The sequence below is a fragment of the Drosophila busckii genome, chromosome 3R (genome assembly GCF_011750605.1).
Source record: "Drosophila busckii strain San Diego stock center, stock number 13000-0081.31 chromosome 3R, ASM1175060v1, whole genome shotgun sequence".
Classification (NCBI taxonomy): Eukaryota; Metazoa; Arthropoda; class Insecta; order Diptera; family Drosophilidae; genus Drosophila; species Drosophila busckii.
In genome coordinates, this window is record NC_046607.1 from 10788193 (window position 1) to 10815475 (window position 27283).

The window sequence follows — 27283 nt, forward strand, 5'->3', positions numbered from 1 at the left end:
TATTTATGTTGGCTTAAGAACTGAAACAATTAAGTTATCTGAACATAGGAATCAAAACATTTAATTATTGACAAACAAATTCCAGAAATTACTTTTGTTTTTTTTTCGTTTTTGCTTTTTTACACACATTTAACCATCAACTAAAGTTACTTGTTTACAGTGTTGTGTTCATTAAAATAGACAATTAAAATGAATTGATTTATAAAATCGTTTTGAATATAAAAATCTCTTATTACTAATGCTTAGCGTTCACAATCAAATGGATTCCAATGGTCGGAATCGCAGACATGGTAATTGTTGGGCGTGGCCGCTTACACATGATTCCAATTGGCCATATGCAAAAAATTGGGTAAAATTCAAGCATTGCATTAATTATTTACAAAAATACACATTAGGATTATGTTATATATGATTTTGTAGTATTCTTTCTTTTTTCTGAATTTGCTTTATATGTACTTCTGGAGAGCTGTGAAGAACTTAATACACGAACTGTTTATGGCAAGATAAATAACGGAAGTATAGTTAGTTCATTTATGAGAATGTAGTTAAGTTTAACAATTGCAAAACAAACTGTCGAAGCGTTTATGTATATTTACAAAATCAGACATTAACTATGAAATTGGCTTGCGCAGTGAAAATTGTTGTTCAATATTTGAGGCTTCATGGGGGTTCTTTAAAATGCAATTGCTTCCATTTATTTTTTGTTTTGTTATTACATAGTATTTACTTATTAAAAGCTGACAACAAATTGAAATACCTATCCTTAGGTACGAGTACACTTATGCATATCATAGCTATGTTGTGTACTGTCGCAATTGCGTTCAAACAATAAACTTTATTGATTTGTCCTGCCTCAAGCACTCACCAAGTGGAATTGGAGTACAGCTATTGCCTGTATATATATATATAGTTCCGAGCTCTATAGTGTGAAGTACTTGCGGCTACTTGTCATTTATATAGATTTTGTTTGTGTGTGTGTCTCATTATGCATATCGCATTACATGTATGTATGTATGTATACCTAGAAGTAACTCTTATTTGCTGCACGCCCATTTTGTATCTGTGTAGTCATCTCATGCTTGCTCAAATACGTTTTAGCTAACTAGCAATTAGTTACATATTTCTACACCGCGTACAATTTGTTCGAAATTATTAAACTTGTTGAATGCTTAGATTTTCAATTCGCATAACATTTGCTATTTACATGGATTTTGTATAAATTTTGACTAGTTATCTATTTAATAATTATGTATGCATTCGGAATCATTAGTTACTCGTACTTAGTTAATTTTCAATTAGGGCAAAAATGTTTTATGTTCTTAATATTTTTTCTTGGTTTTCTTGCTTTAAACGCTATGTAATCGAAGGAAAATGGTAATTCTTGAAATCCTTAGGATGTACACAATATCTTTTCAATGCTTGCTGTTGTTGTTGTTGTTGTTGTTGTTGCGCTTTCGTAAGAGTTTTTTACAGTTTTTTATTCTAGACCTATATCACCGCTTAATTGCCTTATACACTCTAATTATGTTTAGCATTTGTTGTTTTGTAACTCATCTTGTTTTTGTCTTTTGGTTTATTTTGGTTGTCTTTAGAAATAAGTTGATTGATTATGAAGTCGTTTGTCTTGTCAGTGAGTGTGCTTCTACTTAAATAATTTAATCGAATGCATTATCGTTAATTTATTACGTTACTTCCACTTAAGCTTTACTTTCTATATATGTATATATAGCTATAATGAATCAAATATGTATGTACGAGTATGCATATTTTGCAAGGTATTAATTATGTATTATGAAACCAATGTGATCCTATGCAAAATGTATTCATTCTCCTCAACTCCTTTCACTCTCTGTATCTCTTCTGGCTGTACGCACTGTACATAAAAATATAGGCTAATGTAGTTTGTACATTTTCAAAGCAATACAAAACCTAATTGAACAATACATACTGCTGCTGTACATATATCTTACATATATGTATGTAGCTATATAGTTACTATATTTTGTTGTTTGTTTGTTTGTTTGTTAGTATTTCTGTGTGTATGTGTGTACTTTTGATGTAGGAAACATTTTGGAAATGATATAGAAAAATAAATGCATAAAACACTTTTTAAGCACACCGAACGAAAAAAGCTTAAAGCTTGTAATCGTATATGCAGTTGTTATGATTGCTTTATATTCGTAATTTGTAATTTTTGCCTTTTTATGCATAATTCTATTATAAATAAATAGCAGTTTTCTTTTACAATTTCGCATATGTTGCATGTTTTATATATTTCTGTTGCATTTTTAGCGCTTGCTCTAAGGCTTTATTGCAAACCATTTTTCAGTTTATAAATATTGTATTCGTTTTTAGTGAATTGAGTTTATATTGAGTTAAAGCACTTAAAACTAAACAAAACATCGCATTTTAATAAAAATAATGAAAAACAAATAAGTTATATACAGCATATTTAAAACTGTTTGCTTTCATGCCTTACATATTATAATATGTAATTTACAATAAGTCTTTATGTGTCTTGTATACATGTTCATCAGAATGGGAGTTTGGTTGTGGTTTTGGGATAAGTGTCTTGTTGCCTACATATGTCTGCTTATGTCTGTTTATCGGGCCCTCTATTGCCCCTAGTGCAAATAGTTGTGCGTGCAATCCCAAAGTTGTTCAACTCAGTTGGCCACTCAGCTTAGCAGCACCACCCACAATGATATGCCCAGCGACAGCAGCCAGTTGACCAATTGTTTCGGACAACTAGCACTCGAGCCCGTTTCTCCACATTTACCTATGGGGAGTATAAGTTAGTCATATTAGCTTCATAGGCTGATATGTGTTCTCACTCACCAAAAACTGACAAATTTGTTACTAGATGATGATCTGGTGGCTTTTGTGTGCCGCGATAACACGCATCGCCCACAACCAGCTTGGCAGCGTTACCCTCCGTGGGGCGATAGGTAATGCAAACTCCATGCTTCGTGCCCTTGTGCCGTGCAATAATGTAGTAGGTACTATTCTCGCTCCAAGAGCCATGACAGGAGTACTCTGCATACGTTAAAAGAATCGTTTGACACTTGTAATAGATAGTAGGAAAATAATATATGAACTTACCTTCTTCTCCATCCACACTGCACAGTGGACTCACATCAATGACATTGGCCTCGGAGCAGCCAATCTGCAGCTGTCGTTGCGCGTTGTAATTGGTCACACAGGCTGGCACATCACGGCGATTTCTGCTGGCTATAAACCCAACACTAGTGTCGTTGTTTAACACTAAAGCCTGTTGCAGTGCCTCCGCCTCCGCCTGCGGTGGTGCGTTCCGTCGGCTACGCACAGGCAAGCCGCGAGTATTGCCATGCCAAGAGCCCCGCTCCATGCGCTCGGCATTGCGAAAGCTTAATGAGCTGTGCCTGCAATTGATTTATAATTATAATTAATTAAAAGCAAGAGCAAGTGCTTGCATACCCTTTGTGACCAAATGAGCCAGAGTCGGCGCTTTCGTGATGATGATGCCCATGTCCAAGGTGTGATTTGCCATTGTGATTGCGCTTGTGGCGCGTAACCACGTAAGGAGGTCCAATTGCTCCACGTAAATTGTACATCCCCTCCATTGGGCAAATATGTAGCTCCGGATTGCTCGCTGTGGGGCAAACGAAAATAAGGGCTTTTAAGGAAATTGGCCAACACACGAGAACATTTCAAACGTATCCTACCCAGCAATGTTATGTAGGACATCTTATTGAAGTCAAAGTGATCCGGAGCACAAGCATCCTCGAGGCGTATTGCAGGCTTGCCCGTTTGTATCTCAATGACGTGCGTGTCCCGACGGTAGAACATCATGCACATAAAGCCCGATTGGCTGCAAGCAGCGAAATAGAAGCGAAGCAACCGTCAGACGGTAAGGCCAATTGGCAACATTTGGTATTTGGGCTACTTACCAGCCGGTGGTGTAATGCACCACAGCCATCATTTCGGTTGAGGTTTGTTTATTTATCTGCTCGCAAAGCGCACGTGTCTCCATGTAGCCGTTGGGCTTAATAATGTGCACGGAGCCGTCACTGTAAAAGAATTGAGATTGAAATTGAAACCAGTTTTATTGACTGTCAACTGTCAGCAGTTTGAGCCGCTGGCGCTTACTTGGCATGATAATTGTAGACGGCATTGCCCATAAGTGCATGCCAATGTCGCGGACCCTTGAACCAGGCTGGAAAATCACAGCGTTCCGCCACAGGCGGTTTCCGCAGCGACATTATACGCGACCCGACCTGTAAAACGGGGAGCAAAGGTTGAATAAAGAGCCAGTTTAATGATTGTGCGGCGTTGTCGGCGGCATTGAGGGTTGATAATAATGCAAAGATTTTCTGTATGGGTGGGGCTGGGTGGGTTGTGTGCTTACCTCGGCGCTGTCTAAGCCATTGCAAGTGGCGTCGCCGGATTGCGCGAGCTTATACTCGGCATCTTTGGAGCTCAGCATGCTAGGACCGCCTGCAAAAGGCAAAAAAACAAAAGCCTTAAACAAAGCTCCTCCAGATGTTTACAAGCAGTTCACTCACCCATCAGCGAGGAGATTTTCTCGTACACAAAACAGCGATAACGTTCCTCATTCGAAATGGCATGATGATGCGAGACCAGGCCCACCAAGTAACGTGAGTTGCCATCCTTCCAGGTTGCCAGGCAGGTCAGCTCCTCGACTGCAAATGAAATGAGCAAGCGTTACAGCACTCAACTCGAATGAAAAAATGGCCACAGTCAAGACTTACCCGTGCTCTCGGTACCCTGCACGTCGGGACAAGCTTGAAAACTCAGCAGAAGGCGACTTTCTTCGGTGCAACTCTCAATGTTGGACACCGGCGACTTGCACTCCCCGTGGCCGCGATTATAGGTAAATATAAACGGGCCTAATGAAGAGAAGAGACCGATATTATTGCTTTGAAATTATGTGGATGACTAGGGTAGCGTAGGGTAGGGGTACTTACCCTTTAGGGGGCACTTAACCGGTTCCGCGCTTTCGCGGAAAAGCGAATATAGCAAAGCATCCCCCGGTATTTGGTCGCAGAGATTCTGTAAAGTCTCACGGCCCTTGCAAAAGTCTGGGGGACATGATTATTTTAAAAGCACACAGAGAAGTTAAATTAATGCAAATCGCTAAGTAAGATTTTCAACAGATAAACAAACACATAGAAATTGGAAAAGAGTAGCAGCAGAAAATAGAGTAGTAGTAGTAGTAGTGGTAGTAGTAACTGTAGTAGTAGTAGTAGTAGGATTTTATGGAATAGGAGCAGCTAAGTAGCATAGATTAGTAGTATAGTATAGTAACATGTGGTAATGTAAGTAGTAGTCAGATAGCAACACATATATAGGTGAGTTTGGGGGTTAAACGAAAACACAATTCTACAAAGGTCTAAATTAATTTATATTTTTTAAAACAAACTTTGCAGCAACGCACTTGAAGCTGTTCGGCAACTCTTCAATGATGGAGACGGAGTAGCAAAAGTTCAAAATATGAAGTATTAACAAGAAACGCGCATTGAAGTATTCGAGCAGCTTTGAGTGCATCGCATCGCATCGAGAAACAACAACAATTTCTGTTGAAATGTGTGTAATTGAAAATGAAGTTAAATTAAATTAAATTAAGGAATGTATAACAAAGGCAGAAATTAAAACAGAAATGTCTGCGAAAACCGTCAACAATGCTGCGACAATTCCACAGTACGCAATACTGATTAACAGTAATAAATTGCACAAATGAAAAATGTCAACAAAGTAATACAATTAATTCTGGCTCTCTTGTTTTCGTTTCGTTAATCAAAAGAAAAGCAGAAGCAAACGTAAACATGTTCATATTTATTATGTGGCCATCAAAGTATTTGTTGCTAGAGCAAGCATAACATTTAAATAAAATCAGAGAAATCATAAGATATATGTACATACAAATAATGTATGCTAAATTAGAGTACAATTATTAAATAGAGTATTTCGATTCGCGATTCTTCACGTAGTTCATTTATATATGTTGTTCTTTTTTTTTTTCTTTTGGTTCAGGTAAAGGGTCCTCTCTTTTTATTATAATAATTTGGAGTTTTTGTTAAATGTAACTTAAATTATATATTTTTTATATATTTGAAATATGTATATGTAATAAATAACACATACAGGCATAGTACAAAATGTTAAAAGGCAACAACAAACAATTTTCTTTTTTTTTTTTTTGTTCTATATCTAATATTCTGTTAGCAATTTCACACAGACTACAGCGGAAATGAAAAGGAACAAGCACACGCATATATATGTTATATAGAATTAATAAACTAAAAATAAGTAAACCATATGTACACACATATTAGTTTCTTGGAGCCAGAGTAAATGCAAAACGTGTATGTGTAAGTGTGTGTGTGTTGAGAGTCCTTGTGGCATTTTTGAGTAATGATTGTAATTAAGTAGCAACTACAGTTTATGAGTTTATACATAACAAAAGGCAATGAACAAGGTGTGGTTAACAATGTGTCTGTGTGTGGGTGTGGGTGTTTTATGCTGGCAACTACTAGAGAGAAGCGTTGGATAACATGACCAGGCAATATACGAGACATAAAAATAATATAACAAAAACAAAAACAAAAAAAAAAACAAAATAAATGAAAATGCTTCGTAGTTGGATTTATGTCGGACTGTGTGTAACATATACAAACACGCACATATGTGTGTGTGAATGATAGTATGAATGCATAATATTTATAGCTGGGCCAAGTTACAGTTACAGTTACAGTTGCCCAAAAGCTCGCAACACAACACTTAGTATAGAACGGAATGAAAAATGACACACATCTAGTAAGTACGATTAGTAGTATTTATAGTAAGTATATGGAAACACCGAAATAAAAGCTAAGAGGAAAAAAACGCAAACAATGAAAAACCGAGCGCAGAAATTGTTGAGTTTCATGTTAAAATTACATTAATTTAATTACACACACATATATTATGTACACAATTATAAGAAGTGAACGAAAACACGAAAAAAAAAACGAAAATAAAAAAGGAGAAGGAAACAAATGTAAATTATACGAAAGAGAATACAGTTATGTTAAGTAACTAAAAGCACAAACACGGACACACACATATGTTTAAAAGGAAACAACAACACGGAAGTGTGAACTCATAGAGCGAATAGTAGCACAAATAGTTAGGGTAGTAGTTAAATAGTAGTAGTTTGTTAGGTTAGGTAGAATGTAGTAGTAGTAGTAGTAGAGTAGTAGTAGTAGTAAGAAGAAAGTACAAGTAATTGATAAATGAGACAATTATACTAGCGGTCACCGGGCAGCCCATCCCAACATTCATTTTTTTTTTTCTTTAATCATCATTTACAATATGTATACAAAATATATGTACACGCACACACATATACATATGTATATATGATTTGCTTCGGGTTTGTTGTTGTCTTCGCATTTCATTTAAAAAATTTGATTCGAAAATTTTGCTGAAATCCTTGAATTTGCTTTCCAAATTGACAAAACAAAGTTTGACAGAGAATAATTAAAAATTAATGCACATTGATATTGATATTTGATTCGCTCAAATCTTGCAAATAGTATGTTATATATTTTTATTTGAATATTTTCGTAAATCATAAAACGCAGGAAACTTGGAGTTGGGAGCGGCGGACAAACAAACTGAGTAATTAAGCACGATAAAAGATAATGAAATTTTGACTCAAATTCAATTGATATGATTCCCAATATGTACATACATACATACTATATGATTCCCAAAAACAAGAAAAAAGCAAAATATTAATGCAAACAGTGCTCGCGCGCTCTAGGCATATTGCAAAACTAATTATATATATATATATATTATAAATATATATGTATGTATGGTATATATTTACAGATTCGCGAAAGTTAACTGTACAGATATGTATTTATCTAGATCGGATGACTAGTATTGTTTAACATTGGTTGGGTATTAACATCATATTCTTATGTCATGCAGCTAAACATTTTGGAAATCATATTTGAGCTTCGTTCGGGCCGAAACTAGAATATTTATTTAATTTGTTTGACTGTACAGGAATTGTAACGATGATTGCACTTTATGATGAGTTTTGTTAGCAGTGGATCAATAGATAAACATTAATAATTAATAATCATGTACAAAGAGTTTTCATTTATTATTATTCATAAAGGAAATAAAAACGTAAATCAAAGCGATTCAATTGGGTGACAACAAACGAACAAACGAACAACTGTTTCAAATTATAAACAAATTAAAGCAAGAACACAATAAATATCTGTACAAGAGATGGAAATAGTATTTATTTACAGCGTGTTGTTGTTGTTGTTTTAGTTAGTTGTGATTATTGTGGTTATGTTTGGTAGTAGCCTTCATTATAATACAAAAGATTTATTTATAATTTTCAGTACACTGCACACTGCTTGACATTAGCAAGAAAAGTTAAGTTAAATTAAGTTCGATAAGTGAGTTGAACACGATCGTAAAACTAATACATTTTTATGCTGAGATATCAGACATTAAACGTAACAAAACAAGGCAAACAAATTAAGACGAATGAGGTTTATGCCACCAGCGCACTCATACATATAAAAAATGTATATATATATATGTATATATCAAATTGACAACGGAGCGACAACAAATTAATAGAACAAACGAGGACAACAAACAACCGAAAACCAAAACGAGCTAAAGAAAAACAAAAACAACCAAAAATTGAATGAGAGCACATAAAAAATTGCATAAATAAATGAAATGAATTGAAATGAAAATGGCAATGTGAAAATACATAACTAAAGATATACATACATATATATATATGTATATATATATATATATCTTCATGTATGTATATACAAGAGCTCTAACAAAATACAACATGGCTAACAAGAGGGCAACAAGAGGCAGCGAGGAGGAAACGAAAACACGCGAAATTGGTTGACACCCTGGACGCAAACACGCGCGGGCTCCAACTTCGACTCCTTTATTTTTGCTCCCTAGGTAAATAAAATACGTTTATGCTCGTATTTTATATTTAGTGCACAGTAAACTGTACCGACACACGCAGAGCTTAACCAACTCAAAAACAAAAAAAAGAATGCCAAAAAAAAAAGTAAAGAGAGAAAACTACTCGTAAATAAAATAAAATAAGAGTGCTGCTGCCAGTGTTGGCCTGAACTGAACTGAACGCTTGCCCTGCCTATGGCCAACAAATTACACAGTCAACGTACCAAAACCAGGTTGAATCAAACACACACACACACCCCACTCACTTGTGTGTGTGTGTGTTTCACAGCAGACATTTGATTAAATTTAAATATGCTTGTATAAGGAAATTGGCCTAAACGTGTCTTATTGTGTGCGAGCTCTGAGCTCTGAGCCAAGGTAAGTGCAGCTCGCGAGGTTAGCTTAATTATTTCAATTATGTTTTGTGCAATTAAAATGCTGCGGATTGTCTTAACTGGCCTTCATTGAGTGGAGTGCGCGCACTCTTTGCTCTTGAAGCGAAATTCGCGGAATTGGTATGCAAAACGCAAATGCAAATTGGAGGAGTACTATAGCTATGTATATAGTATGCACACTCAAAGTCCGTTGCAAGTTTCATGGCCACAAGTGCACGCAAAGCTAAAAGAGCAGCAAAAATTAATGAAGTGCACTTGCAGTGCTCAAAAGTGCAATGGAATGCAGCAGATTTCAATTAAATTGAATTTAAGCTGATTATATAAATCTTAGCCAGAGATTTTCAAAATGCATTCTATTATCAATTAACAGCATTCATTCGTTTCCATACAGCGCATAATCCCTAAACTAATTTGTACACACACACACACACACACACACACACACAGCAATACATTAAAGGAGAATGCATATTGCGTATACGCCATGCATGGCTGCTAGTAGATAAAACAAATTTAATCAAATGTTGCTCAACAATCAGCATAGCATAATTTAATCCCTTGATTACTTTGAGTAATTGCATATGTCACAGACTGAGCTGAGCTGAGCTGAGCAGCTTTAAAACAATTTTAAATCTTCGCAATTGTTTGCCATTGGTTAGATGCTCTTTCTAGCAATGTGTGTGTGTGTATCTGTGTGTGTGTGTTTACTTGCACTCGCATGAATGGCACTCAAAACAAATAATGACATAAACTAATAATGCCATTGTGTCATTGAATCTATTGTTTTACGGGCTGCTAATCAAAATAAACACACGCTCCTCAACACCGACTCCCCCACTCCCAACAGAGTTCCCCCCCCAGTACGCTGTATCTAACGCTTGAATAATAAATGGGAGCTAAGACTCTCGTTTAATATTTAAACAAAATCAAATCAAAAAACGAGCAAGCAGCTACAGCCTGCCAAGCCTGACAAACAGTTGGATAGACACTCAGTCAGTCAGTCAGACAGACAGACAGACAGACAGACAGTTGGTGAGTCAAGTCATTTAGCGTACCAACTTGTTGTTGTTGTTGTTGCTGCTGCTGTTGCTGTTGGGTAGATATATAAAATGTGGAGCAGAAAGCAGCAGGACATGAGTAGGCGTTGAGGCGGGAGCAGAGCTGGGAGGCGCTTTTAAATCGATTCAACTTGAATGCCTGAGCACTGGCACTGCGAGCCACAAATAGTGAAGTGGGGGCGGCATTGCTGGTGCTAGTTGGAGCGCCACTTAAACTAATTTGATTTCTATTGAAGCAAACAAATAATAAATAATGAATTTACATTTCTAAGCGGCTTGGCGGGCCTGCAGCTCGTCCTCGTATGGCTGCCTGGCCCAGGCTCTGCTAAAGTGTGACGACGCAGTTGCATTATGAGCCCATGCGATACTTTTATGCAATTATAGGACTTTGGCTTACAATTAGTTGGGTGTAAGTTTGCACTTGCTGTGTGGCATGAATGAATGAACGACGAACGCGACCTGCTGCACACACTTGACGCAAGAAGAAGCAGCAGCAGCAGCAGAAGCTCTGTGGGTGTAAGCGGATTGAAGCAATTAGGAATGGTTCACTTGCATATCGTATAGAACAGAATATATAAAAACTTGACATCACAATGACAATGCATAAGGTTGTCAAGCCAATTAAGAGTATTTATGCAACATTTTATTAAGAACACATAGCACATGATATGAATGTATATAATACACATATGTATGTATGTATGTATGAATCCAAAACTAAGCGCGATTTGAGTTTGGGTGAGTTAAATGCATGAATAAAGAGCCGAACGATATATTTATTTAATTAATTGCTTACACATAACGCTTTTGTTGTTATTGCCACAGAGTTGGGTGCCCAAAGGAATATATATACATATACCTATACGTATGCATGTGTGTGTGTGTATGTGTGTAAGAGTGCTCTCGTGATTAAGCATGAATTTCAATGAGTTTTTATTTACAAATGAGTCGCAACGAGTTGTTTTTGGTTTTTTGTGTTTTGTGGCAATGACAAGAGCGAGAGGCAGCAACGAATTGGGGCAACGACAATGCGCCTGTGGGACGCAACAAATACGATCTAAATGCAAGAATGCGAATGCAGGTGCATTTAATGTTTGTACAATAACTATACAAATTGTATACGCGTATTTTCACATACAAATTGCAAAAATTGCTTTTCAAATTTATGGAAAAATGTAACAAAAATTTCCAAATAAAAGTAAAAGTACCATATCAAACTAAAAAATTCAATCAAAATCTAACAGTCTGTGAGCTGTGCTGGGCTATGTGCTATAACACACACACACACACACACAGTCGCACGCACGCACGCACACATACTATATATAGTCTTTAGAAATGAACGAAACAAAAAGTGAAAATATAAAAAATATATTCGTACGTACAATTGTGTGTTGCACTTGAAATGGATTTATATTTAAGGTCTGTTTAGTTTAGTTTTGCTGTTGTTGTTGCTGTTGCTGTTTGCTGTAGTTCTTGTTGCACTTTGTAATTGGATTTGATAAAAATATTTAAGTAAAGAAAGTATACGTATTATATAAATATTGAATAGAGTTGGCAAATATATATACATATATATATGTTTTTGTTTTTGGTTTTTTTTTTAATATATATATCGAACAAACAATTTGTTTTGTTAGAAAAATTTGAATATATTTACACAAATTTTGATTTTTGGTTTCTTTTAATTATTTACAGTTTAAGAGAAACTCAAGTTCAAACAAAAATCAAGCACAAAACATAAACAAATAATATAACAATTGTTTAACTAAAGTTGGTTATAGTTTACGTAAGTTCTTCTTATTCGTGTCAGGAATTGGTTTTTCATATTGTTGTTGTTGTTTTTTTTTTTCATGAAATTTAAGCTGACGCGTTTGGGTTTTTAAGTTTTGATTTCTTTATTGTTTGTCTTTTATTTTGTTTTGTTAAGTTTGGATCGATTCAGTACAGTTGGGACGGGTTAAACTGTTAATCCGCTAATACGTTTGGAAATCGCAACTAAGTAGCTTAATTGGATTGAGACTAACGATAAATAGTTTGGATATGGATAGCTGTAGTTTAAAATTGTATCGATTGAATAAATTGCAACGTGTTGAATATGTTGAGAAAAAATATACAAGTCGTTTGTTATATATATACATATATCGTTATTTAATTTTTGTATTTTTTGTTTTTGTTTTTTTATTAATGTGAGTGAGTTCTAGATAAAGAGAGAGGACCCTTGCCTTGTGACAAACGCAAACGAGTAGATTTTTTTATAAATATATATTTTTTATATCGTATGTAGATTTATTTTTTTGTGTTTGAGACTATTTACAAGTTGGGTTTGGTTTTGATTATTTATCAATTATTTTTGTATGTTGAAAACAAAAAGTTTGCTTTGAGGCCAAGAAACAAAAGTAAACTAAACGAATCAAAAGATTACAAAATAATAATAAATAATCAAATTATATGCAAAATACTAAATAGAATAAATAATATAGTTTACAAAAACCTGCAGTTAAGTTTGCTTTTTTTTTTATTCTTTTTTTGTCAGCCTTTGCGAATGTAAATAATAATAAGTATGTGTTTGTTGCTAAATGAAATCAAAGATTAAAAATGTGTAAAACGAAAGGATGAGTAAACAATGAGCTCGATGTTAGTCATAGATGGTTAAACGAAAGATTAGACTTATGTACTGATATAACAAGGTTCAAATAAAAGAACAAATCATACAGAACTGGTATTTTGAGATAGCGAGTTAAGAGAATAGAGTCTTTGCTTAAGTTTATAATATAAAGAAAGTATAAAGTTAATGCTTACAATCATTCATATCGTCATTGGATCTCATTATGTACTGATCCGATGAAGATAGTCTTGAATGCCCGTTCGTATTGGGATGAGCTCCCCCCCTATGATCACTTTGTTTAATAGAGCTACGCATCGCCAGTGCAGATGGGTTCGACTGATGCATATACATACTATCACCTTCGCACTCACTTTCTTTATACTGGAGCACATTTTTATGCTTCTCATAGATAACCAGGCAACGATGACATCCTTTCCTAAAAAAGTTTTTTGTTTGCAACGAAAAGTATTTGTTGTATTTTGTAGTATTGTTTATGTTTGGTTTAGTAGTTGAAATGTGGCTTAAATTTTGTAACTTTGCGTGTAAATCGGTTTTGGCTTGTTTTGGGTTTGGCAAAAGTTTCGTATCGTTTTGGTTTGGTTTGTTTTGGTTGTTGGTTGAAAAAACAATAAACTTTAGCTACAAATGCTGAGTATTTTTTTCATATTTTTTTTTTAGCATTTGATGTGAAAACTCTTTTTTGATTAACTGTGTATTATGTATACTAAGCATGTAAAATGTGCATCAAGTTTGATGCTGGTGTGGCGTATATAATATTTTATATACTTTCGCTTTGTTTTGTTTCATTTGCTTGTTTTATGCTTTTTGCAGCCAACCCAGTACCAAATTGACTAAATTTGTTAAGTTAGAGCTAGAGAATTGGTAATATTTTGAAGTAACTGTGAAATGATTATAATAACGTAACTGAAAGGACGCACACTTAAAAAAATTAAAATAAAATTAAAAACAAATATTTACGTACATATGTTGTTGTAAATAAAAAAATTCTTAATTAAATATAGATGATATATTCTTTTTTTTTTTTTTTGGTTTGTTTTTTGGTTTTGTTTTGTATTTTCTTTTTAGTTTTTAAGGGGCTTAGTTGTTAGTTACCTATGACGGTAGACATATGATACTTAAATTGGTTTTTATAAAATATGTTCACAACACTTATTTGTACAAAAATGATTAAAAATGCTTTTAAATAAAATCCATGTGGCTTACGTTGAGCTAAGTAACCCAAAGAGCGTAAACATTACAGCTACAAATTAAAAATCGGCAAGACTTAGGCATAATATTATTTGTTTAAGAACAAAACGAAATATTCAGTTTGATAAAAGTTTAGCAGCCCAAAAAGTAAACAACAAAAAATTTAGTTTTGCATTTTACACTTAACAATACAAGTTACATTCAAACTGGAAAAATAGACACAAAAATTTGCTCGAGTCTTTGTACAAAAAGCAATTTTCATTAGAGTTCTTTGATTCACTAAACAAAAGATGCAAAATGTATAAAAGCAAAAGAAAAAAACTCTCTGACGGCACAGGGAGCGTCCTTAGATTATAAACATACTTAGTATATACAAAAGGTAGCTAACGAAAAATAGAGTAGGTTTGGTTAATACATAGTATATAGTTAGTTAGTTGGGGCTTAGGCTTCGCTTCGCTCCGAGCCGTGGAGAGGGGGGCGCTGACTGTTGTCAAACATCAAAATTAACTCATACAGACGCGCACGAGTTCACACACACACACACACACTAATACCAATGTCGTGTAGTCGTCGTAGTGGCAAACTTGTTTCATAGGCCAAGTTAAGAGCAGCTGGCAGCTGGCAGACGACAGGTTTTTTATTCTTTCGCTCCTTGTTCGCTTCTATCAGTCACTTGCTCTGTTAGTTGTAAGTACTACATATATGTGTCTCCATGTCAAAGCCATGTCACTGTATTGGTGTGTGTGTGTGTGTGTGTGTAAGTGCAAATGTGCACCCAGTTAACGGCAACGGGCAATGTTGCAACGCGTTGTTCGTTCATTTTAATGAGGTTACTGTCGTCCTGCCGCTGCCATCAGCTCTGTCGCTGGCGCTCTCCTCTTCTTACCTGTGTGCGTGTGTGAGTGTGTTCACTTAAGGCCATCAAAAACGCGAACTTATTCAATTATAGACACTTTGGCGCACACCCAAAAAGTCAAAAGCTACAAAGGGTATAACCAAACACACACAACAACAAAAAAAAAAAAAGGAAGTACAACAGAATTGAATAAGTAAAGCAAGTACGTGCAGCACTCTTGACGCCTGTACCTTATCGTTATAATTATATCATTATTATTATTATCAGCAGTACTTTTCTTTTTCTTTCTTTTTTTTCTCTCTCTATTTTGCCAGCCAATGTGAAGACGCGTATTGAGTTGAGTTGAAGTTGTTAGCATAGAATAGAGGCGCATAAGCGGTACTTACTCATCCACTATCAGATATTTGTTACCATCTGAGGCCGCACACCTGCCCCGGTAGCTGAACTGTGATCCCTTGATGTGTATAGATTGCTGATAGCCTGATAAGAACCAGGAGCCCTCCCAGCGAGCCGGAAACGTGCAATTTGTGGGAGCTGCAAGCGAAAAATACAAGAAAATAAACAACAGAGCACGCATATTAATAATTGTGCACACATTATGGGCGAGAAAGCTTTCTATACATATATATCTTGAGTGGCGATTGTGTTACAGCTCGCATTTTATTATTATAATCATCTAAATAGCCAAATGAGCGTGCTATGTTTGAATTGCACAACAATTGGTCGCTCACACACACACAGACACACACATGCATACATATAAGAGCTCAATTGTGCGTTCCATTGTTCAATTGAACAAGAGAGACATAAAAAGCGCAGCCTCAAATCTCAAATCTTTACTTGCTGCTGCTGCCTATAAGTGCCCAAAATTATATTGTCCACTTTTTTCTTCTTCTTCGCCTTTAATTGTATTGTCAAATTTTATGCCAAGATTTGTGGCTTTTTAATTTATAAATTGTTTCAATTATTATTATGATTGTATTTAAGTGCGTGCGCATAAGTGTTGCCTATATATATGTGTGTGTGTGTGTCTAAGAGACCAGAATTTTACGACCCTCTGCTTAGCGTAAGGGCGCATAAACAAGTCGAACAAGCAACACAACCAGAAACGGCTCGTAATAATAATAATGTCACACACACACACACACACTTTCATATACACACACATACATATAGAGCGGCTCATGCTCGATGGCATAAAAACTACCGAAATGGCAATTGTGAATATTAAAAAAGAAATGCATATATACGTATATAGACATCTATGTATATGTACGTGTGTATGTGTGTGTATATATAATGCATAGAAGGAAACGTAACGTTAGGCTAAAGGCACATCAGAGTCTAAAACTTATAGCCAGACTTTCGGAGTCAGCGTCAGAGGCAAAAAGCAAGAGAACGGGAACGCGGTATAGAGCGCACACATACATACAAACATATAGAAAGACAACAGCAATAAGTATATGCTATGCAGACATACATACATTATAGAAAATGGTAAAACCACCCTCGGTCGCTGCCTTAGTGTGTGTGTGTGTGTTAATGTTTGTGCTCGATTGGCAGGGAGTTGGGCGTTTTGTAGGGTGGTCGGGGCGACCGAAAAACGAAACCGAAGCCGAAGCTACGCATTCAAATATACAAAAGTCGCCAGTAAAGAGACGAATGTGCGCAGAAAGCAACACACACACACAGTCAGACGTACACACACACAGACACACACAGCGAACACCGATACACATTTTATTTTATTATTCCTTGCCTTTCTTTTATTTTACTTTATTTTATTTTACTTCACTCTACTTTATTTTATTCTGTCGTTTCGTTTTGGACTTTACATTTCTCTTTTTTTTCTGTTTTTTTTTCTGTTTTTTGCTTTCTGCGGCAAACAAAAGGTACTCATGCGCAGGATCACAGCGCGCTGTGAACTCTGAGTCCTTTTGGCTGTGGCTGTGAGCTGTGTATAGTCCTCATGGCTTTGCCTGTTTGCTGTCCAATGACTTGTACTTTTTGTTCAACTTGCTGCTGCTGCTGCTGTTGTTGCTGTTATTGTTGTTGTTGCTGTCATAATGCGCAGCTTTCCCCCTTTCGCCTTTATCCACATACTACTCCTCGCTTAGCCCCAACGCCTGACGCTGTGTATAATGTGTAGCATACTTTAACGGGCAGTCCACACATATATACATATACATACATACATATATACACATGCCATGCCAAATGCCGCGCATTGTAATTGTTTCGCCAATTTGAAGTACCGTGCATAATTTTCCAACATGATTCAATACTTTTGCTGCAGCAGCAGCAGCTATAACAACAACAATAGCAGTATTATGTCCTTTATGCCACCACCCAGCATACACTCTCCATCTCGCTCTTGCTCTCTCTCTCTGTGTTGTTCGACCCAACTCCCCTCATGCGTAAATATGCTGCAGCAGCAACCAAACCCAACAGCAACAACTACACGCTAAAAGCAAATACACCACGCAGAGCAACAGACAGACAGACAAGCGTACAAATTCGTATGGACAGTTAAAATGACGGGCACACACACACATATACACACAACAATATATAAAGCAAGTTGTTTTCTTTTTTGTTGCTGCTGCTGCTGCTGCTGCTGCGTGTTTTATGTGGATTAGAGTAACTCAAGCAGGGGTTACAAGCTTGCCAAAAAATATTTAAGTATGTGTAGCCCAAAGAGTTGCGTTGGCATTGGGATTCCCTTTTTTTTTTTTTTATTTCCGCATAATTTTGAAATAAATCAATTTGGTATTTAAAAATAAGCTTACATGCATAACAATGGCTTATCTTTTGCTTTGATTTTCTTTTTTTTTTAATTTCTACGACACTTTGTTTAGTATTTATGCCACATGATTATCATTAATTTGCAACTATAATCTAAGCTATAGCTATATATTTTAATGATGACAACTTGTGTGCGCGTAACAGCTTCTTAACCCAATTAAATTACTCACACCTCATGGCGAGTGTGCAGGCACAAATTAAGTGCTTACCCAGCTAGCAAAGCAAAGCAGAGCAGAGCGAGGCGTGGAGCAGCATGTAGACCGCATTTGCTGGACCGCCAGCTCCCTTGCAGTCAATCTAATCTAGAGCTACGCACACACACACACACATACGCACACAGACAGACAGACAGACAGAGAGCATGACGTTACGCTTTAGACACATTTGCGTTTGCATTTGGAATTTTGGACTTGCGTTGCCTTGTGTGCGGTTTGCTTGCTATTGTGAATGTGAATGTGAAAGGGGAAGGGGCAGTGGGGGAGTGTAGGCGGTACGAAGCACCCAAAATGCTTTTGTCTAACTTGAGTGAATTATGGTCAGCGGTCGGTGGTCGGTCTGTCGGTCTGTCGCTCTGTCGGTCGGACAGCGGTTGCTGACTGTTTGTTTCGGGCAATTTCCGTACAATTTGCCATTTGCTTATTGTGAGTTGTTGTTGTAACGGCTGTTACTGCTGTTTTCTTTTTGTTTTGCCATTTCGCTTTTTTTGTCTCTCCATACACTAAGGCTAAGAGTATTATAATCGTGTTACGCACTTTGCTTTGATAGCCAGGGCTGCAAGCCTAAAAAGTGTTACACGCTTTTATTAAAATATCAAGGTCGGACTTATTTTGAAAATTCGAATTCGCATTCGTATTCGCTGCTGCGCCTACCAATTTTAATCTAAGCTCCTAAATACTTTGTACTCATTGTTAGAGAGTTTAATAGTCGGGCAGCAGTCGTTATTATTTTTTTATATTTGTTTCCTTTTTAGATGTTTTTTTTTTTTTGGCTAAATTCGCTCATTGTATACAGTTGAAACGCATTATGCGCGAACGCAGAGATCTGCGGTCACAAACTACTTATGGATTCAATTGAGCATGACCAAAGGCGAGAGAGAAAGACAGAGAGAAAGAGTGTCTGTGAGAGGGACGGAGGGAGAGTTTGGTTATTATCTGGAGGGTTGCTAGCAGCTTAAATGCTTGCCGTGGCAGCTGACGTTCAATGGGCCGATTGCCATGCTAAAAATTATGTTTTAAATTAAATGAAATAATGTTAAGGCGACGGCAGCAGCTGCTGATGTTGGGGGTGGGAGTGGAGATTGGGTTGGACACACAATGCAAATTATAAATTCTTATCATAGCGCTACTTATCGGCATGCGTTACGCGAATTCCTTTGTTGCTTTCTAGCAAAGACTACTCACCATCTTGACGCCCGCCCCAAGCACCAACGGACGTGGCCAACAGCAGTGTGAGCATCAATGGAGCCAGCCAACTTTTCGTCGACCTCATGCTGTTGTTGTTGCCGCTGCTGCTACAGCTTGCCACAAATTCTGCTGGCTGCTGCTGCTGCTGCTTCTCCTGTCTGCGTGTCATTCTATTCGTTGTTGTTGCTGCTGCACTCACGTTGCCCAGCAGCACAAGTAGCAGCTGCTGCCATAATTTTAGCCACGTAATGTTGCTAGGAAGTCCATACCACTTGCGTTCCGTCTGAAGGCGCTCCGTCAGTCGATCCAGCGCACTAATATCACCGTTATAGTTAAAGCACCTACATTCATCTTCGTCCACATCCACATCCACATCTACATCCCCATCCCCATCCAGATCCACAAGCGACGCGCTCGTTGTGGCCAGCGCTGTTGCTTCTATTGTTGCTGTTGCTGTTGCTGTTGTCGTTGTTTGCGAAACATTTGTTGTTCTGTTTGTTGCATTGGTCGCTTGCTGACTTTGTCGCTCGCGCCGCATTCGCTCACGTCGCTGTCGGCGACATTCCGAGACGTTGCTGCTGATGGCATCTCCATTGCCACCTACAACAATTGGCATAACTAATTGCGTCGCCAGTCTGAGATCAATGCAGCTATGCTCTGCCCTCGGACTCGACAGCATATCTCGCTGCAGCAGGAATTCTGTCGACGTCGACGTAGACGCTGTGGCATGTTTATCATAATTCTCATGCAGCAAGGTCCGGTGGCGTTGCCAGCAGCAGCTGTCACTGTTGTTGTTGTTGTTGTTGTTGTTGTTGTTGTTGCCGTTGTGCATTTGGCTTGACGCCTCGACGCTAACCTCAGGCACATGTCCACATGGATAGCAGAAAGGAGGTAAATAGATTAACGACGTGCTGCTTGCTCTCGTCTTGGACGTGGACGTGGCTCTTCCTGTGCTTCTGCTACTGCTGCTGCTGCTCAGTGTCCACGTCCTGGCTGCGGTTGTGGTTGTGGTTGCTTGTATTGTTGTTGCTTGCTGCATTTGTTCTTCTTTTGGTTCTCCGGGCTGCTGTTGCGTCGTATGCTGTGGAGCACAGACAAGAGTGGAATATTTGATTATTATTTTGCGTTATATAAAGTACGCGCCAGCAGCGCCAAGTAAATATGAAATAAGGTGGCAAACACCGCATTTGAATTTAAAATAAAGCGCCAGCCACAGTGCCATTGTTGCACGGTGGGATATGCAAATGTGGCAAACTCTTGAAATTCACACAAGTTGCAAAAACGTATTTCGAAATACAAATTCTCTGCGCTCTACTAACTCAAACGTAGCCATCCAGCATAAGTTTCAAAATTAAATAGTTTGCATTTAAAAGAACAAAAATCTCCAAGCTTTCCCACTGTGCAGCACTGTGCAACGTTGCCCCACGACTGCTCTTGGCTATATTTACATATACTTCAAGTTAGATTTGTGTGAGTGCGTGTGCGTATAAATAATCTCACAAAATTCATTGTTCAACAATCCACACGCACTGGGGGCAACTGTCTAAGCGCCAAAATCCAAAGCAGCGGGCGACAAATGCAGTTGCCGACAAAATAAAAAAAATAAGAAGATATATAAGAAAAAAATGTGTATAAAAATAAAACTTCCTCAGCGGCGCATTAAAAAGCAATAAAAATAAATATGAACGCTGGGCTCAATCGAAATAAAATGTCCAATGGCGCGTAAATCAAAAATCACGCGCTAACAACCCAAAAAAAAAAATTTATACGCATAGCTTAACATAAATATATGCGCATGCATATGGGGCCCTTCCGCTATTAGAGATTTCTTTGTTTTCCTGCATTTAGCGCCAACGGGCAGGGCAGACAGCAAACACTTGAAGAGGAAAAATATAATTTTGGGGAAGCTGATGAAGTCGAAGGCCGAACCAGACAATTAGGCAAAACTGTGCCACAACAAGCAATTTGAGGCACGATGCATATAACTTTTATATGGCCATCGATTATTGCTTTGGCAGCATTTTTTTTGGCTGATGAAAAATTTCACAGTTTTAGAGGCTTGACAAGCAGAGCTAATAAAATTTGCATGTGTGCCCCCGAATCACTTGCTACAACCCTTATGCCACATTCATACCAGCCCCACACAATTCTTCGCAGCCTCTGTAGCTGAATAAAAGGTGGAGAGCGAGCGAGCGGCAGAGAGAGAGAGAGGGACTCAGTCTGAATGTGCTAAAGATGTATATGGAAAGGCAAGCATAATGCAATTTTCATGTTGTAAGTATAAGCGCTGCTCTTAGTGCCATCATCTATGCTAATTAAGTTAATTAAAAAGTACCAGCCAAAGTATTTGCACTTGGCCAACTTCATGTCGTAATCAAAGCTGAAGCGCAGCGCATCGCATCGCATCGCATGAAAAAATAAGGAAGCCCAAGTCATGTCAAATGCTCTTAAAAAGCCAAAGACGACAGCATTGAATGGGGGTGCTGCAAGCAGCTGAGTGTGGTGTGGCACGTTGTCAGTCAAATTGAAAAACGGACAAAAACGAGGCCAATTTAAAGCTTCATCATTAATTGAAGTAAAATTAATTATCCATAAGCTAACGCATACATACAAACATACATATTCTATATACAGCAAGATATGATATTTATGTATATGAGAGAAATATCATTCCAGGCGTAGTAAAAATGACAGCGAACGTTCGCAAATAAAACATTTAGGCGGAATTATAATTTTGTGTTGTTTGTTAGCTTATTTATAATTTACATTTGAAAATGTGAAACACCTGACAGCTAAGAAAAGAATTTATGTTTGCATGTTTCACATTAATTTATTTTTCCAAGACCGCCTCTGGAAAAGCACCAGCCCCAGACCCAGACCCGGCGGGTGAGGCGCAGCCCAAGTGAGCTCCACGTAAAATGCAGAGCAGCGCGCACAGCAGGCAACGGCTTTAGTTGAAGCCAAGGCACATTTTGCTATCACGTTTGGACTATAAAACTGAAAGGCGGCAGTACCGATGCCCGTTGCTGTTGCTGTTGCCACTACCCGTAGTGCTGATGATGTTGTTGATGACATGCAGCGCCATGGCAAGACACAGATAGAGTGTGGAGGGGGATGAGGGAATTGAGACAACGCGCAATGCAAAAAAAAAATATATAGAGGAAGAAAAAACTTGTCAAGTAAATATAAACGAAATATGTGGCACGGTCACCCGTTCCACAGACCCCGCGTTGTCTTTGCAACCAATGCCATCAGCTTGTAGCACTTGTTTTATTTCATTCCCCATTTTATTATTATTTTTGTTGCAGACAGCGAGAGATGAGAGACCAAGACCAAGACCAAGACGTAGACGTAAGCACATAAAAAATATATTTTTATGCAACATTTTTATGATTTCCGTCTGGTTGCGACTGCGGCCAGCGGACCAAACATCAAAATGGTAAATGGTAAACACCTTCATCACCTGCTTTCAATTAAACGACACTTTTCTTTATGCGCCAGAGCTTATTTCTCATTACAATTGAAATATTTCAGCAGCAGCAGCAGCAGCAGCCGCAACTGATGATGCTCCAAGCATCCAAGGGGTTGTTGTTATTGGACTGGTGTTGATGTGGCTGATGTGGGAGCGGCACTCATTCGCTCCCTTGTCTCACTTAATCAATCATTAATTTCGTTTATTTTTAGTGAAATAATCACTCGCAGCAACATATGTGACCCAACAGTGTTTCGCATGTGTTGGCAAAACCAATTGGCAAAGTGTAGCCGCCAGGCATGGGTACCAAGAGCAGCAAGAGGAGGAAGAACCAAGGCGGGCTGCATGAAAAACTGCTCTGGCATCATTTGGCGAAAGAGACACGCTTCGTCCAGTGTCAAGTAATTATCAAATGGGGCTTGAGCATTGAGAACTTGAGAAAATGTGCAAGTGTGAGTAAAAATAACAGAAACTGAATTTGAATTTCATTTCGGATATAGACACCAGGGTTGTAAAAAAAATGCATTCAGTAGTGAATGAATCGACTGAAATTCAATATTTGAATTTATCTTTTTTTGAATGCATTCCAATCTGAATTTGAATTACTCTCAGATGCATTATTACAGAACTATTTTGATATTGAGGTAATTTCTTGTTTAAAATTCAATTTTTGAATGCAATTACCTGATTTTATTTAAACTGAATGCATTTCTTTGAATCCTAATAACATAATAAGTAAAAATAAAATAAACTGTATTTTTTAAGAATGGAATAGGTCGTAAACTTATTTATGCTATATATTTAGTTTATCTACGTTTAGGCCAAAACTTCAGTTACGAAAATTACTTTTACTCAATTTTACTTTTATAAAATTTTGAAAAATACCACAAGATTCAAAATCACCAAGGCAAAACTTTTAAGTTTGGACCTCAAATGAATCGAAACGTTGTTTTTTATTTAGTTATAACAGCCACTTATTTGATGAACGTTCGTAGTCTACCGGTCTGATTGGTCTGTAATTTGTGTTATTTACTATAGTATAGATCATATTTGCCACGGGCGCACCACTCGGTAATCTTTTCATAGCTGTCTAAAGCCAATTCTCAGGTTTCTCTTAACGACGGATTAGATTGATTTTGCAAATAAGAAAACGTCTGCGGATGAAACGATTCCACTGAGAAAACCTTCATCGAACCAATTTTCCATCTATTTAATTTTTTAGAATTTTCTTTGTGTCGCAACATTTAACATTTCTATGATGTTTGTTTCTTTCATATTTTTTTTTTTTTTTTGAAGAAAAAAGTTTGCTCACACTAGTCATTGCTTAACTATAAGCAATGACTCTTAAATAAGATAACGCTCTCATGAGTAACCAGTTTTCTTTAATCTTAAATTTGCGCATGTTTACGCAATTCACCCGTATCTTGTGATTTCAGGGAAATGGCACAACAATTGTTAGAGTAGCATTATTATTTTTATCTGTTGGAGCAATCAAAGATACACACATACAAAATGCGGCACACGGTGAGAAAATTAGTCAATAGCCTTACGGTACGGCAATGTTAGCAAAAGCCGTAGAACAGTCGTAGCCGTTCGTTCGTTACATAGACTGGGAGTAATTCACTTAATGCAACGCATTTCCGCCGTGCCCTCTGCTGCGGGTTGGCCCGACGCTATCGCAAAGCCCACTCATACATACAAATGTAAGTAGATGCCAACATGATTTTTATCTAGCATGCATGCATATGTGTGTGAGTGTGTGTGTGTGTGTGTTCATAGTATCGACATATAGATAACACAAATATGACACGATTGGCAGCCGGGCTGCAATTGCAGCCGCGCACCTCATTGAACTTTTCAGACAAACACAATTTGTCCGATAAGAATAAAATATCGAATAAAAAAAAAAAAGAACTGTAATGTAGTCTACGGCGACATACACGGCATAGCCTTTGCACATGTGTGTGAATGTATGTGTGTGTGTGTGTGCGTGGGAGGCAAGGTGCGCGGATAGAGGAACGGCGCGCGCACTAATGGCCACCATTAATAATTGAAAAACTGAAACAGTTGAGCATGTGAGTAACTGTTGGCAATAGGGGGGGAGGGGATTGGGCGGTATTGGGGGTGAGATGCCATTTGGTAGTGTGGCTTGGGCTTGCAAGGGGGGTGTGGTGACAAAAATCTATAACCAAAAAAGTTATGAATAAGCGAACAAAAACGAAGCAACGAACGAGGCAGCAATAGCGACAGTGGCAACTAAATCACACTCGAAAAAAATGTGAGAAATGGCAGCAAAAATAAAAAAAAAATACAAGAAAAAGCTAAAGCTACAAACCTGTTCTATGTCGGTGTCGTTGTTGTTGTTATTGTTGTTGTTGTAGTACATGGCGAGTCCAACGGGCCAGCGATGCTGCAACGACGACACAGCGACAATGTTGAAGCTGTTGGTGCTACTCTCGATGCAACGGCCGCGTCAGCGCTGACAACAACACCAGCAGTATCCAAATTAAAGGGAATCGCGTGCAAAGCGTTGCTTAGAAGCATTGGAAAATTCTTAAGTTTTTGTGGTTTTTTCTTTCTTTTGCTTCTGCTTCTGCTTCTGCTATTGTTGCCTTGTTGCTATGATTTTTCAGACGAAATTTGCGCACGAATCGAAACCGAGACCGAGACCGAGACTGAGACTGTTGGCTCCACAAGCCCGCAGCAGCAGAAATATTGGAGCAAGGTGTTTCCAAACAGCGAATTCGCTGCCTCCGAACTGCGCAAGAGCAGAATCCAAAGCGCTGAGAGTTGTTAAGGCTTGACACTACTCTTTGTTGTTGTATATGTGCATGAGAGCGCACGTATACGTATGTGTGCGTGTGTGTGTGTGTGCGTCTCCCACCACCAGCAACACTGGGTGAGAGTTGTAGTTGTACTTTGTTGGGGCTGCTGCTGCTGCTGCGACTGCCACTGTCGAGAGAGTAAACTGAGTAATTGGGTTTAGATATTTTTCCACAGATATTGAGACAATGTTATATATTTCTTTTTATTCACACTTATTAATTCAATAACTGTTATGTCTTGCTCTCAATTACGCTAATTGTTTTCTTCAAATAAAAAAAACCAAATTTATTTTACTCAAAACACACACGCACAAACTCTTGGCACACAGACGCACACACACGCAGCATTGCAGTTCCTCTACATGGCTCAGACATTTTTTACAGCTAAAACTTGAACTTAATGTTTTCCAATGGCTTTGCAGTTTTCAATTCTCACTGATTGGCACGCTTCTTTGTTTCGCACAGTTTTCTTCCAAGTCGTTTAAACGAAAGTCCAGCAAACAGCGCCCACGGCCCGCAGAGCACAGCGAAAATTTTCAAGTGTTTTATAAATTACTTCTATGCGCGTCGCGGCAAATAGATCTACTTCACATTTACAATTGTTGCATGAGTGTTGCGGAATTAATCACAGTTCTAACTTCTTAGTTATGTATATATCAGGCTTGCGAAAGGTATTCTTATTCAACGAAAAACATCCGCTCCGACAACGACACAACCTTCCGCTTCAGCAACTTTTTTATTAGTGATGTGAAAATAACGATATGTACTCGCCTCTCGTTGTTACAGCAACATTTTAGCTCTTATGTACTAAATCCCAATTTGGTGCGAAAAGAAAAGCGACAGACATAAGTAAGTGCGACTGAGACGCAAATAATAACATCGTATTAGTGAGTATTATCTACAATGATAGTGTGCGAACAGTGCGTTTGCAATGAGTGCGAGTGAGAGATACGATGTTCAACAGTGGCACTGTAATGCTAAGAACAGCACTGTTAACTGTAAATGTACAAAAATAAGGACTTGATTTTTGATCATAGACTTGTTTTCCGAATTATAGAGCGCACTATATATTTTCAACTGTTTATTAACCTTAGACTAAGAATCTGCGATTTTTAATCAATATAAGATTATAATAATAAAAATAAATATGTACGCGGAATCTTTTAAAACATCTAAAACATCTTAAAGACTTATTTTGCGTCATAACAGATCAATTTTGACGCAGCGTGGCTTTAACTAATCGCAACCACTTAGCGCCTTACCGTTAGTATGCCATTAATTATTCATCGTTATTTGTCCAGCCTTATTGGAAGACGTTGTTTGTTTTTTTTTTTTTTTTAATCAACCAAGAAATACATGACAAGTTCTGGAAATCTGAATCAGCTTTTTCTCGACTTCGTTTCAGAGCTTGTGATGGTTGTTGTATAAACAAAGTCAGACACAGTTTACAGAATAAATAATCATCAATATGTGAAATATCAACTTACGACCAATACAAACAAAAAAGTGATGATATGCTGACGTTGTGCAAAGAACTAAACCAATTACTTAGTTGCCTATTGCTCGTTAGTAAGTAAACAGAAAATAATAAACAAAAATAAATTGGTAAAAAGAAAAAAATAGTTTTTCTTTTCTTATGCATT

General features: G+C 37.5%; 1 protein-coding gene across 1 annotated transcript; it reads right to left on the reverse strand.

The window, feature by feature from the left end:
- On the reverse strand, nt 1–26362 carry LOC108603013. The gene is made up of 15 exons (XM_017991409.1): nt 25151–26362; nt 19341–20424; nt 15522–15669; nt 13265–13506; nt 4968–5081; nt 4752–4889; nt 4545–4682; nt 4388–4476; nt 4129–4256; nt 3930–4049; nt 3705–3850; nt 3457–3631; nt 3103–3401; nt 2839–3036; nt 1–2779 (listed from the first exon to the last, which is right to left on the reverse strand). The coding sequence occupies exons 1-15, from the start codon at nt 25199–25201 to the stop codon at nt 2679–2681; spliced, it is 3171 nt and encodes a 1056-aa protein (XP_017846898.1). The 5' UTR covers nt 25202–26362; the 3' UTR covers nt 1–2678.
- Nucleotides 26363–27283: the final 921 nt, after the last annotated feature.